The following is a 12,975-nucleotide window of genomic DNA, read 5'->3' as shown; positions in this document are numbered from 1 at the left end:
TTGAAAGCTGTTACCAATCATATTCACATTTTTTCTTTTTTAGGGCAATACTCTTAGGAGTTCTCATTATACCTGGTACTGGTATGGGGTGAATGGCTGTAGTCCTTCATCTTTGCAAGTAGTAGCAACATCTTTGTAGATGAGCGTTGTTGTGACACCTCTGTGGGCATCATTGGTCTGGTCCGGCCTGCGGTACACCTCATAGCGAAGGACTCTCCCATACGGCTGGGCCGGAGGTGACCAGGTGAGTAGGAAGGTGGTGTGCAGGCCAGTGCTCGAGTCAGGCTGGAGGTCCAAAAGCGGTGCTGTCTGTACAGCAGGGGGCGCCTCAGGAGTGAGAATAGATGACCAGTCGCTGGAGGAGCAGCCCAGTGCTGTGCAAGCCTCCACCCTCACCTCATACCTACACACAAAACACACACACACAGACACATATTTCACAATGTAATATGTTGTGTGCCAAAACATGTTTGGTATCACTGAACTGCAATTAGAGAATGGGAAAAGGATGACATAAAATGATGTTAGGTCATTGGAGAGGTATGATCTTTGCATGATAAGATCCAGGAGATTTTATAATCGAAACCTCATCAGGACTTCAGTGCACACACACACTCACATACACAGCCACATGTCCAAACACGCCGTCATGCACACACATTAACTGCGCATGCAACCTCACACACGCATACATACTGAGTTTGGTTGGTGAAAATGCCTGAGAGAGGCTTGGGGGGGGATACATGTTATTTCTTTCAAGGTTGACTCCCATCTCTCTTTAAATCACCCAAATCATGATGCTGTCCCTCTGACAGCTTGTTTGAGTGCTTGTTTTTCATCAAATCATGATACCTGACAGGTACATTTGTGTTGTAATTTATTACACGGGTACAAGAATTACAGCCTCAATTATTTCACAAGTCCTTAAATGTCTTCCTGAAGAAGATGTGATCAAAAGGATTATCTGAGGGATTTTGTTTGGGCACTATATGAGTTTTCACGTTCTCCTCTGACTGACCTGTGATAAGGTTTCAGCCCATACAGAGTGGTGTGTCTCTCTGTGAAGGCGATGTCCTCTGGAGTGAACACAGTGTGGTTGATGCTGAGCAGGACTGGATCTCGCTGATACACGGCGTAACTAATGATGTCTCCATTAGGACGTGCTGGAGTGCTCCATTCCACTCTCAACTGAAGGAAGCACAAAACTGTATTAAACAACCTAACCTGTATTCAACAAAAACACCAGAAATAGATAATGTACAGTAGATGGCTATGGATGCACACAAATGATCAGTGGTAAAACGTATTTATTGATTTACCTGGCTTGGTCCCGAATGTTGCACCGTAGGGAGATCCACGCCAGAAGGAGCCGATGGGTGAGTCCTGGCTTTGGATGCCATGCTGCTCACTGTCCCCTTGCTGTTGTTTGCGCTGACAATGTAGCTGTATTCTACACTCGGCAAAAGGGTGAAGTCGTGGTAATGAGTTTCTGTACCTATGTAGATGACTTCACCGTCTCTGCGTAGCTCATATCCTGTGATGATGCCATTAGGTTGCTCTGGTCCTTTCCAGGTAACCTCCACCGACTCTGGGCCACTGACCTTCAGAGAAAGGATCAAAGGTCACCTCACACAGAACTCTAGATACCATTCAATTCATATGTATAAACCTGAATAGTAGCGTAGAATAGCGCTAACAACACGAACACACCTTTAGTCTTGGGGCATGCAGGCCGGTGGGTGGAGCCTCTTCAGTTACAGTGGAAAATGTGGCACTGGAGGTGCATCCACCACTGGTACAAGCCAACAGCACCAGCTGATACGACGTGTGAGGCCGAAGGTCTGACAGCACAAAGCTCAAACCTCTGCCACGGTAAACCTCTTTGTTGTTCAGTCTCAGGACATATTCTGTTACCTCCCCATTCTGCGTCAGTTGTTTACGCCAGGAAATGTTGATGCTACCGGATGTGATGCTGCTCACTGTGGGTGCTTCCACTATGGCAGGGGGAGCCTCTAGGGTGGTGATGTTGGTATGGGGGCTGGTGACACATCCCTCAGAAGTACATGCTATGATCGCATAGCTGGAGAAGAATAAAGTGAAGTAGAGTAAATTAAATCATTACTGTCAGGCTGAGTCTGTTGAATTATCTTTGTGAGACATTATTCCCCCAGTAGTCATTCAGGGCATTTAATTATGGATTTGTATGGAAGTAGACGAGCAATACCTGTGTGTTGAAAAAGGCATGAGGTCTTCATCGGTGTAGCTGAGGACAGTGGGGTCAAAACTAAATGAAAAACTGATATTGTTTCTCTGAATCCTGTAAGACAGAATCACCCCATTGGGCTCCAGAGGAGGACTCCAAGACACGGACACCTCAGTGGGTCTGCCTTTGAGGTGACTAACTGTGGGACTGGCGAGGCCACGAGGAGGTGCCTGCCTTGTTGTCACAGTAACCCAGGGGCTGAGGGTGTGGCCGGCAGGGTTGTGAGTACGGACACTGAACTCATATTGAGTCCAGGGGCGCAGACCAGTTACTGTGTAGAAGAGAGCGGAAGTCTGCTGGGACGATTCTCTGAAAAGCACCTGTTGAAGACAGAGGTTGATGATTTCAGCATCTTCTAATGCTTTATTATTTGTGTTTAAAACAAGCATTCAAACCAACCCCACTGAGATGACTGTAATCTTACATAAAATAACTAATAATTTATATCACACTTTTCAAAAACCAAATTATTTTCTTATTGTCGGCATGACTCAAATCATTGTTTATATTTTCACATACTTTCCCCCTTTCTCTATCCTCTTCATTACTTCTCGCCCTTCCTCCTTCCTCCACACTCCGCCCGAGCAAAAGATACTCTCCGATAGGACCATTGGGCTCAGGGGGAGGGTCCCAGGCAAGAGACACACGATCTGAGCCAATGAAAAGGGGCCTGGGCGGGGGCTGGGAGGCGGGTGGGGCCGCGGCTGTGGTAAAGCGTTGTGGAGGGGTTTGTGTGCAGCCTGCTGACGTGCAGGCTTCAAGAGTCAAGACATAAGTGGTCCACGGCTCCAAACGCCGAAACAGGAAGTTGCGCGATAATCCGCTGAACTCCAGAGTTCCCTCACTGTACAAGTGATACATCTGGAGAGGATGAACGTATAAAAAAAGAATATCAATAAGAGGGAAAGAACAAGAAGAAGAAGAGAAAATTTTGAATATTACTCAATTATACTGTAATTTGTGTATGCTTGACTACATTGAGGTCAAGTGCATGCTTACTTACAGCATATGAATTCGCCCATATATAGTGTTGGTAATGTGTCTATCTAAAGGGGGGCCTGATGCTGATGAAATAGATAGACAGATAGACAACTACGCTATTTGCATTCACAGGAGTACATGTTGTATACTTTTGTGTTTATGTACCGTAATGGCTCCATTTGGAGCATGTGGCTCTTCCCAGCTGAGCAGTAACGCCCTGCCCTGCTCCCTCTGCTCTGCTGTGAAGTTAGCCAGATCAGCCGGTGAAGCCTCCAGGGTCCTAATGCTCACCCACGGACTGGCCACGCTGCCTGAGGGTTTGGACAACATCAACATGGATTGTGTTTGTGTGTTTAATGCCGATCTTGAGATGAGTTATTATTTTCCCTGTGAGGAGATGACGATGATAAACAACTTACCTGCCCCATTCACAGCTTCCACACGCAGACTATACTCGCTGTAAGGCTTGAGGCCGAAGACTGTTGCTTCTCGAACTGAACCCTGAGAGAGGAAGGGTGGCCAGGGTGTAATAGTGACGATGAAGTACATAAGGGGTTTATGAAAAAAGTACAAAAAAGGAGAGGAAAGGAAGGAGGGATGAATGAGGTTGGGTAAGGTTTAGGAGAGAATAAAAAGGTGATTTGACAAGAGTAATGAATGAAGAAAAATAAAATGCATAGTGGATGGGAAGGGAAGTGGATGGCAGAAGGAAAAAAGGAAATTAGTTGCATAAACAAAATCCAGCACCCTAACCCTTCTCCTGAAAAATGAGCCTCAAAAACAACACAAACAATGGCAGACAAGATGACATGACATGGGATTTGTCATATCAACATTTCAACGTACAGTGCATTCCCTGCCATGGGAAGCTATGTTGACACTAGAGAAGTGGCAGAGGAACGAAAGACTGGCACGCAGAAGGGCCATCCCTTATGGTTGAATTCAAAGCTTACAGAGTGAGTGTTTATGTTGTGTGTGTTTATGTCACCTACACACCCACAGACATGGAGGGAGGGAGAGAGAGAGAGAGAGAGGGGCATTGTCTTCTTTGCCAGTAGCTTTAGGCAGTGGGACTTTGCCCAACATGCTGGCAGACACAGGAGAAGAGTGAGTGTGTGTGTGTGTGTGTATGTGTTAGTGATATGAAAGGGTGCATTTACTAATTGATAAGAGACACACTGTTGTTTCAAAAGGCCCTGGCGTGGCATGGCATGGCAGCCAGGGAACAGTAGGTTCCAGAATGTGGCATTGCTTAGCTGTTTGTCCGTGTGTGTTGACCATAAGCTTTTATAAAAGTGATTTCTCTCTCTCTCTCTCTCTCTCTCTCTCTAGTTGAGTTTGCTTTTTCATAGTGTGTTCATCGCTGTGTGCATGTGTATTCCTTAAAGTATGCAAGCAAATGTAAACAGATTAACTGGTAACCCACTTCAATACAGCAGCAAGAGGATCAAGGCTCCAATTCAAATGAAATTAAATGTAAACCCTGACAAATCACCGTAGCATAGCACCAAGGATGAACTGTCTGAACAACAACCAGAATGCATGTATTCACTGTTTTCATGTCTGGGAGCCAACATGTTTTTCATCCACAGTAAAGTAGGATTAATAAGTCCCCCGACACCTAGACACAAGCTAAATCCTCCTGCAAATCACAGCCCCTCTCGCTATACAGAGGAAGGGAAGGGATGGAGAGAGAGGGCGAGGATAGAGAAAAAGGAGGGGAGAGAGTGATAAAGATAGGAAGAAAGAAGGTACTGGAACAAAATTAAGTGTGTATAGGTAAGAGAGCGGCAGAGAAATAGAAAATAGGGAGGGGAAAAAGAGTGACTTGATAACTGATGGAGGGAATAAAAAAGAAGAGAGAATGGAGGGAGACTGAATGAAAGGGTAAAAGAGAGAGAAGAAGGCTGAAGTGGGGGAGAGAGAAAAAAAAGATAGACGTTGCAGAAGGGAGAGACAGATTAAGTGAGCGAGAATGAGAGATCTGGCTACCTTAAAAGCCAGTGAAATATGTGAGGCATGTGGCCTATAAAGCGGTTAACATATGCACATTGTCAATAGCAGCATCTGGCACTGGCCGTTTTTATAGGAGCGTGGAGACTCTGCTATACGCCTCTAGATGGCAATACAATCAAACACTTTACCACAGAAACACACCACATTAACGGCCTCCTTGCTTCATCACATCACACACACAACTGCCCGCCCGCACGTACACACACACACACACACGAATACTCAACAATCAAGTACTATGAAATGCACCACATCAGCTTCCTAACTGCTCTCACAGACACACACACACAGGAGTCAGGCAGTAATAGAATGGTTTAACACTGAAACACACTCCTATTACATTACAGTAACAGCTCCCTTAGTAACTATTCCTCTCACATACACGAAGGTGTATGAGGGACATGCATGCAAAACAAACACTTAAACAAATTAAAATCACTCTGTAACACGCGGGAAACAACTCGACTTATGAAAATAGGTATTAATCATTTAATTAAGGGGATTTCAGAGAAAATAACCACCGACTTACTCACCACTCCCAACAATGAAGGAGAACTAATTTAAAATATACCAGTCCATCATCATTTGATCATCATCAGTAATGTTAAGAGTATGCCGAACTAGAACGTTTTCTGACGTCGACTTCTGAAATCCAGCAGTAGATATTTATCAAAATATAGAATTTAAACCAGGCTTTGGTATACATAGGTTTTTTATTCTTTTCAATCTGCAGCATTGGTCAATTAAGTACTATGGCGCTGGTATACGTGTTAATAAATGGTCAATCGATTAAGGCAGCATGTATGGCAGCAATGTAGGATATCAAAGGAAACGGTTTTAGTCAACCTGAAGACAGTGTACATGAGCTCGGGCACACATGTGCATGATCAAAGTCAGTAGTTAATCATGCCAAAAGCGAAAGAATAGATGGAAGGAAAAAAAGGGGCTCATGGATGGAGAGAGACACATGGATGGACAGAGAAAAATTAAAGAGCGATTTAGATATATAGGGGAGCAAATTTAAACAAGCCAGAGCAAGAAAAAAGGGGAAGAAAAGGAGACAATGAGAGGAAAAGAACAGACAGGAAGAGGCCTTGCTAATTTATACATTAAAGAGCCCTCAGATCTTACACGGTTCAACAGAATTTAGCATCAGGGGCAAGAAAGCAATCTATTCAATCTTTTATTTCCTCATTCCCCTCATTCTGACTCCTTTTTAGTGTGTGTGTTGAGCTACAGCAGGGGTCCTCTTGACAACGCGTGATTCTGCGTGTGTAGACTATAGAAGAGGGTCAAGTTTGCGTGTGTGTTCCTAGACTCTTGTGCACATTGACTGTGTCAAACAATAGATGGTGTATATTCCAATAAGCCTGCATCTGCATATTTTGTTTTTATGCATATGTCCCTAAAAGTGTGTGTGCAAGTGAACATCGGTGTGTGATATTCAGGTAGAAAGGCATGGTGCGGCCAGGGGGACAGTGTGTGATACTAATTAAGAATAACCATGTGTATTTGTCAAAAGAATTATGCTGATTATCTCACAAAGGCCCCGGCATCGGGCCCCGCAGAGGGAGAGAGAGGCAGAGAGAGACGGACCAACATTAGCATATGATGGCTGCACACATGCACAGCACACACACACACACACACACACACACACACACACACACACACACACACACACACACACACACACACACACACACACACACACACACACACACACACACACACACACAGGTAAAAGTAAACTGAACTCCCTAAGAACATACATAAAATAACCGTATCTAATGATAGGTGAATGAGGTCCAACTAGCTTTGTCTTTGGGGTGTTTCTCTCCACAGCCTCCTCTGATCTACCTCTTTAATATTATATTACATCCTGGTGAGATAATAAAGCCCCATGCTGTTTCTACTTTTCTTCTGTGTTTGATTTCTTATCTCACTGTTGTAGGAGACCACAGTAAGATTAAATTCTATTCAATATTATTTACTTCATTCAAATTAGTTCCATACAATTCAACTGTTCAATTCAATTAATTTGAGTTCGATTCAATTCTTTAGTCTGGTCTATTAGTACAAGCTGTGCCCTGACCAGCCCTGTGAGAACAGTAATTGTTTTCGGAGGTTTCTGAGGTGAGCCAGTGCGCCACACGCTGCTCTCTCCCACCCCATGCCAAGCTCTCAAGCCAAGTTGTGTGTGAGGATGTGTCTGTGCGTGCACATGTGTGTGTTTGTGTGTGCATGCCAAATTCAATGCTGCTGGAACAATTGCCCCATGTCTGTTGGTAAATGCCCTGCATGTGTCCCTTCTAGTCTGTGTGCATTAGACAAACACTGACACACAAGCGAGCACACACACATGCACGCACACAATATGCCATTAGGCGTGTGTTTTGTTGGTGGCCAGCACAGTAGAGAAGAGATGGAGAGAGGGGACTGCAGGGGTCTGGAACAGGCATGGCCACTTCACACCGACAACCATGATTGGCTTTGGCGGCTCTAGACCCCTGGACCAGCATATTTGTGTGCATATATATGCATCTGTGAGTGTGTGTGTCTGTTTTGTGATGTGGCCAAAGACCAGTCAACACATTCCAGCGAGTAAAGGGGGTCTGTCTGAAAGTAATCTGCTGAAAAGGAAATAAGCATGTTTGTGCATAATGACATGTTTTTATTTGAAGAGTGGAGATTCAACAATTTATCCCCAAAATAGTTTGGACTAATGTTGTTATGATGGACAACTTGAGGTAAACTGAAGTTGAACTTAAGGCCATTTTGGGGCAGTGTACTTGGGATGAGTTGTCATAAACGATGACATGACATGACCCCTTTTAAAATGTAGGTCAATGTAATATATATACGTATATGGCATATATATATATACATATACAGTATATAGTATAACCTGGAGTTCTCATGTGGTTTCAGAATTGCAACCATTCCACCGCCATACTGAAAACCCCTTGAAGCCTTTCGGTGCCATTCCACTGTTGACTTCACTCAGTGGACACCTTTTCTATACACCTATACAATCCAATCGAAACACATTTGCTATGAATCCTGCCTTTGTGAAGCTGATAATGTTGTGGCCATATTTAGTGGTGCTGTTACACAAGACTGCACTGTAACGAAAGGGTTTCCTAATATTTTGTCCAACCCAATCCAATTCATGAAGAGGACAGAATATAATAGAAAATAATAAACTGTATTTCTTACTTCCCTTGCTATAGTTCTGCTTCTTCCAGATCTTGCGCTTCTCAACACCCTTTCATGTGTGACCTTAAACCGATGAATCAAATTTTCCTCTGCATTCTCACAAACTGCAGATGAGTTCACACAACTGCAAGAAATGTGTCTGTATTGAGGAAAGCTTAAAGTGACCAAATAACTCTTAGGTGTGTTAATCTGTATTCAGAGTTTATATTTGCATCAAATGTCTTAGAAAGTGTTCAATGTGATGTGTGTGAAAAGTAAAGGGAAATGACTAAAGAGAATCATAAGTCTCCCCCTCTCTCTGTCTCTCTCTCTCTCTCACACACACACACACACACACACACACACACATTCCAAAAGCAATCCTTAAGTGATGACCATCACATTGTGGTTGCGATACAAAACACCAATTAAGACAAGTGGAGAGCACTACACAAGATGGTGTAGCCTCTCCAAAGACAGGCACACAACACACAACCTATCATTACTGAGCAAAAGAGAGTGTGAAAGAGAACAGAGAGAGGAAAGAGGGGGATGAAGAGGAAGAGGGAGAACTATCGGAGTGAGAGGGATGAGAAATGGAGGGGGGCAAAGACAGAGGGATATAGAATAACATAAAAACTGTTATTTGAGACAGAAGCAGAGAAAGCCAGATGGGAGGAAATGTACAGATGGAGAGAAGAATGAGGGAGGGAGAGATAAAAGAGAGCTGTCACAAAGATGAGGAGACAGGGATAGAATGAAGTGAGAAGGAGTGTTGCTGCGTGATTATTTGGCTGTTTATGCAGAATGCTGAGAGCCCTCCAATCAGACTTGGAGACTTCTAACTAAGGGGTCTGATAGGCCAAGGGCCTAATGAACTCTGCTTCTGAGTCTCCTTATCCCCTCCTCTCATCTTCCTTTCTTCCCCTTCTTCTCTTCAAACTCCTTGTCGCTTTTTCCTCACACTGTGCACTCATCTCTGAATCTTCTGTCCACTCCTTTGTCTTTGTAGGGGTGTCACTGAGCACAAGGGCAAAGCCTTATCATCCCATTCCTCTGACTACTCTTCTGTGCTTTAGAGATGCAATGAGCAAAACTAAAAGAGGAAAACAAACAGAGCGCAACAAAGGCAACAAGTGAAAGACCAAAGCTGATAAAAATCTCATGAGTAAAATAGCTTTCAACAGTATGTAAGATCCACAAAGATGTTTTCGGGATGGCACCTGAACACTGAAGGATCTACTAAAATGATCCTAAGGGATCATTTACCTAATGGTAGGTGTAACAACAATTCCAAGGATGACACAATTTTGCTCTTATTCCTACAATTAAGAAACTGAGCATCACACGTCAACATTCCAGCTCCTCAGCTATCTGAGACAGCTGCAGAGGGAGGAGTAGTGAGATGGCTGCATTACATGTACAGAGGCCCAAACATATTCAAAAGGTTGTTAGAATTGTAAACACGATGACAGGAAGTTGATAAAAAGTTTGTTTGCAATTGTGAGACGAGCAAACACACAACAAAACACACAAACATTCAGCTGAGTGCTGATGGTCTGATGGAACAATGGAGAAGAAAATCTATGCGGTCAAATAGAATTGAAACTGTATCAGTAACATCAAAAGGCAGCAAAGCTTCATCATTGGCAACATTTAACCAACTTATTATGAATTCAAAGAACTGCTGGTCTCCATCCATCCTGCGTAGTCACACCATGGATATGTCTACACAATATTGCTTGATTGTGGCTATCTAATCATTCAACACGCATGCAGACCATTAATGTCTATGTACACACCATATATTCTGATAACGTGTTCATATTTGCTCTTTCTAACTGTTCATGCCTAAACACACACATTTGGACCATGCAGGTCTGTATGTACACACCATCTACACACTTTCTGAACCCTTGTGTTGGCGTTGAGACTCAGATTGCCGGCTGGCCCTCACTGTCCCACGCTCTCCGACGGGCTCTAACAGATTGTAAACATGCTGCTAGCACTCTCTCTTTCTTTCTCCACTCCTTACATTCAACACTCCTTTCTCTCTGCACTTCTCTTTTTCCTTTCAAACTATCCTCTGCCCGCAGCTCTTTCATCACCTTCCTACCCCAGCTGACTTCATCCTTCTCCCTCCATCTCCATCCCTTCTTCCGTTTCCCTCCCTCCCTTCCTCTCCCTCCCTTTTCCTGGGGTATTTTTTAAACAATGTGTCCTTCATGTACGGTTGGTTACGGGGCGTACAGAAGGACATCATTAGCGCTGGTGGTTAAGCTGTAATTTACACCATTACCGAGGTAGGAGCCATTTTTATTGCCTAGTAAATTTCAGCTCTGAAATATTTAGACCATATGGCTCAATTTGTGTAATAACCTTAATTTCCAAGCACCCTTCAGCTCCCTTCATCGCCGGCTGTTGTTGGCGGATGGTGGAATGGCGCGTGTACACGTGTGTGCACGCATCGGCGCCATACACTCACACAAATACATAAACATACTCAAAAACGGGAAAATGACAAAAAATGTTCATGTAAACTCTACACATAATATCCCTTGCATACATGCTAAACACTCTCTTACCAATAATCCGTTGATTCTTTCCGTCATGCACACAATTTCACACGCACACACACGCGCACACACTCACACGCGAATATATGCATGGCAGTAGCAGATTAATAGGGTGTCAGCTTGTGTTTGGGTGAGGGAGCGTCAGGCGTCGGCCAGATGGTTCTCAGGGATGATGACTGTCAGGGGTCCTGCTCTGATCAATGGGATGTATTAATACAGCGGCACGGGCACGCACGCACGCACACACACGCACACACATGCACACATACACACTGTTGCACGTACACAGACAAAACAAATATACATGCACACAAGCACACGAACAAGCATATTCAGACATATGTAAGCACAGAGTAACACACACACACACACACACATTCATGGTCTCCCTTCACCAGTGTTCCCGAGGGCCACAGTGTAACATCTGGAAGAGCCAAGGGAGGGAGAAAAGGACAGAAGAGTAAAAGAAGAGAAAGAGGGTAGTCAAGGAAATATTACAGGGAGAAAGAAAAGGGAAAGAAGTAGGTGGAGGTAGAAGAGAAGTGATGCAGTAGACGAGAACATGGTGGAGGAGGAAGTGAGAGAGAGAAGGGCGGAACAGATAAGATTCAATAGTGAAAAGGTAGAAAAGAGATGGGAAAGAAAGTGGATTAATAACAAAATTAATGAAAGGGATTGTAAATAAAAGGTGGTGAAGAAGGAGAGAAATAATGCGGAGAGAAAACCAAACAAATTGACTTATGGGGGTGTAGGAGATCTGAAAAAGGATGGGATGGAAGAAGGGTAGGGTGGAGACGAAAATGGGTGGGAACAATAGAAGGAAGGGCAGCGGAGGAGGAGGAAGAACACAAGCAAGCAGGCAGAGTGAAGCGGAAGGACTGCAGGTTAGTGACTGTTGGGAGCAGAATAGGAAAAAGCAAAAAGGAAAGAATGTGAAAGATGGACAAATGGCAACTAAATAAAAACATGAACTGGAAATCACGGAAGACCTGATGTCAATGACCAAGCGATGGGTTGAGTTAAAGGCAGCAAACAGCAAAGGACAGAGGAAAGAGTGATAAGAAAAAAGAAAGAAAATGGAGGAGGAAAGAGAGCAAAAATAATGAAGAAGAAAGATTAACCAAAAGAGAGGAATGAGAGCCAGATTGCAAAAGCAGCAACCTGACAAGACAGTGTGAGTGACTAACTCTGTCTGTCAGAAAGGTGTAAGGCATGGTGCGTGAATTTCTGTGTGTGCCTGCGTGTGTGTGCCAGGCAGCGTGCAGGGGTCTAGTGAGGCAGGCCGCCTGCACTTCATACCCTCATTCCGTCCAATCGCTATGACGACCCCATTAATCAGCCAAGCTGGCATGGAGCAGGGCTCCCAGCCCAGCCTGAGATCAATACACTTACAAACACACACATACAAAACACACACATGCACACAACAAGACGTTCAACGGAGTACCGGAAATTTATAAACAGAACACAACAGGAGAATTCATTGAGGGAGAGTTAATGAAGAAAGATCATAGAGTAATAATGAAGAAGCACATATAAGAGGAAAGATTCAATGGAGCAAGAGTGGAAAATATAGAAAAGGTTTAAAAAAAAAAAAAAGGAATCAACCAGGAACCAAGGAAAGGTCAGCTAACTTAGCACTGGTACAGTTAATTTACAAATACAATGATGCCACATTAGCTACCATATATTAGTGTTTGTTAAAAAATGTCCATGTTGTCCTTCTGATGTAATCATCAGGAGTGTGTGTGCATTGTTGCGGCTGAAGATGACATTTTCAGACAACATGATTACATTTGCTTTGATAAAGTGTATCTACTAAACTGCAGAGCATCGCCGCATTACAAAGCCTTTACGCTGAACATATATGTGTGTAATTCTGCAAATAGTACGTTGTCATGGAGCACTGCAAGCAACTTGTTTCATGCAGTTTTAGGACAC

The 12,975-nt window shown here is 43.7% G+C and overlaps 1 protein-coding gene across 1 annotated transcript in view; it reads right to left on the bottom strand.

Annotated features, from left to right (window-relative positions):
- ush2a (Usher syndrome 2A (autosomal recessive, mild)) overlaps positions 1 to 12,975 on the bottom strand; it is a 169,448-nt gene that overhangs the window by 9,902 nt on the left and 146,571 nt on the right. The window contains 8 exon segments of the mRNA XM_076156076.1: positions 73 to 403; positions 1,019 to 1,188; positions 1,320 to 1,601; positions 1,711 to 2,080; positions 2,225 to 2,583; positions 2,783 to 3,124; positions 3,410 to 3,555; positions 3,664 to 3,745. Of these exon segments, the coding sequence (XP_076012191.1) occupies positions 73 to 403; positions 1,019 to 1,188; positions 1,320 to 1,601; positions 1,711 to 2,080; positions 2,225 to 2,583; positions 2,783 to 3,124; positions 3,410 to 3,555; positions 3,664 to 3,745 (2,082 nt within the window).

The sequence above is a fragment of the Genypterus blacodes genome, unplaced genomic scaffold (assembly GCF_046128005.1).
Source record: "Genypterus blacodes isolate CSIRO-AG114 ecotype Tasmania unplaced genomic scaffold, CSIRO-AGI_Gbla_v1 ptg000067l_1, whole genome shotgun sequence".
NCBI classification, from domain to species: Eukaryota; Metazoa; Chordata; class Actinopteri; order Ophidiiformes; family Ophidiidae; genus Genypterus; species Genypterus blacodes.
Note: the sequence above shows the minus strand (reverse complement) of the source record. Positions and strands in the feature narration are given on the sequence as shown.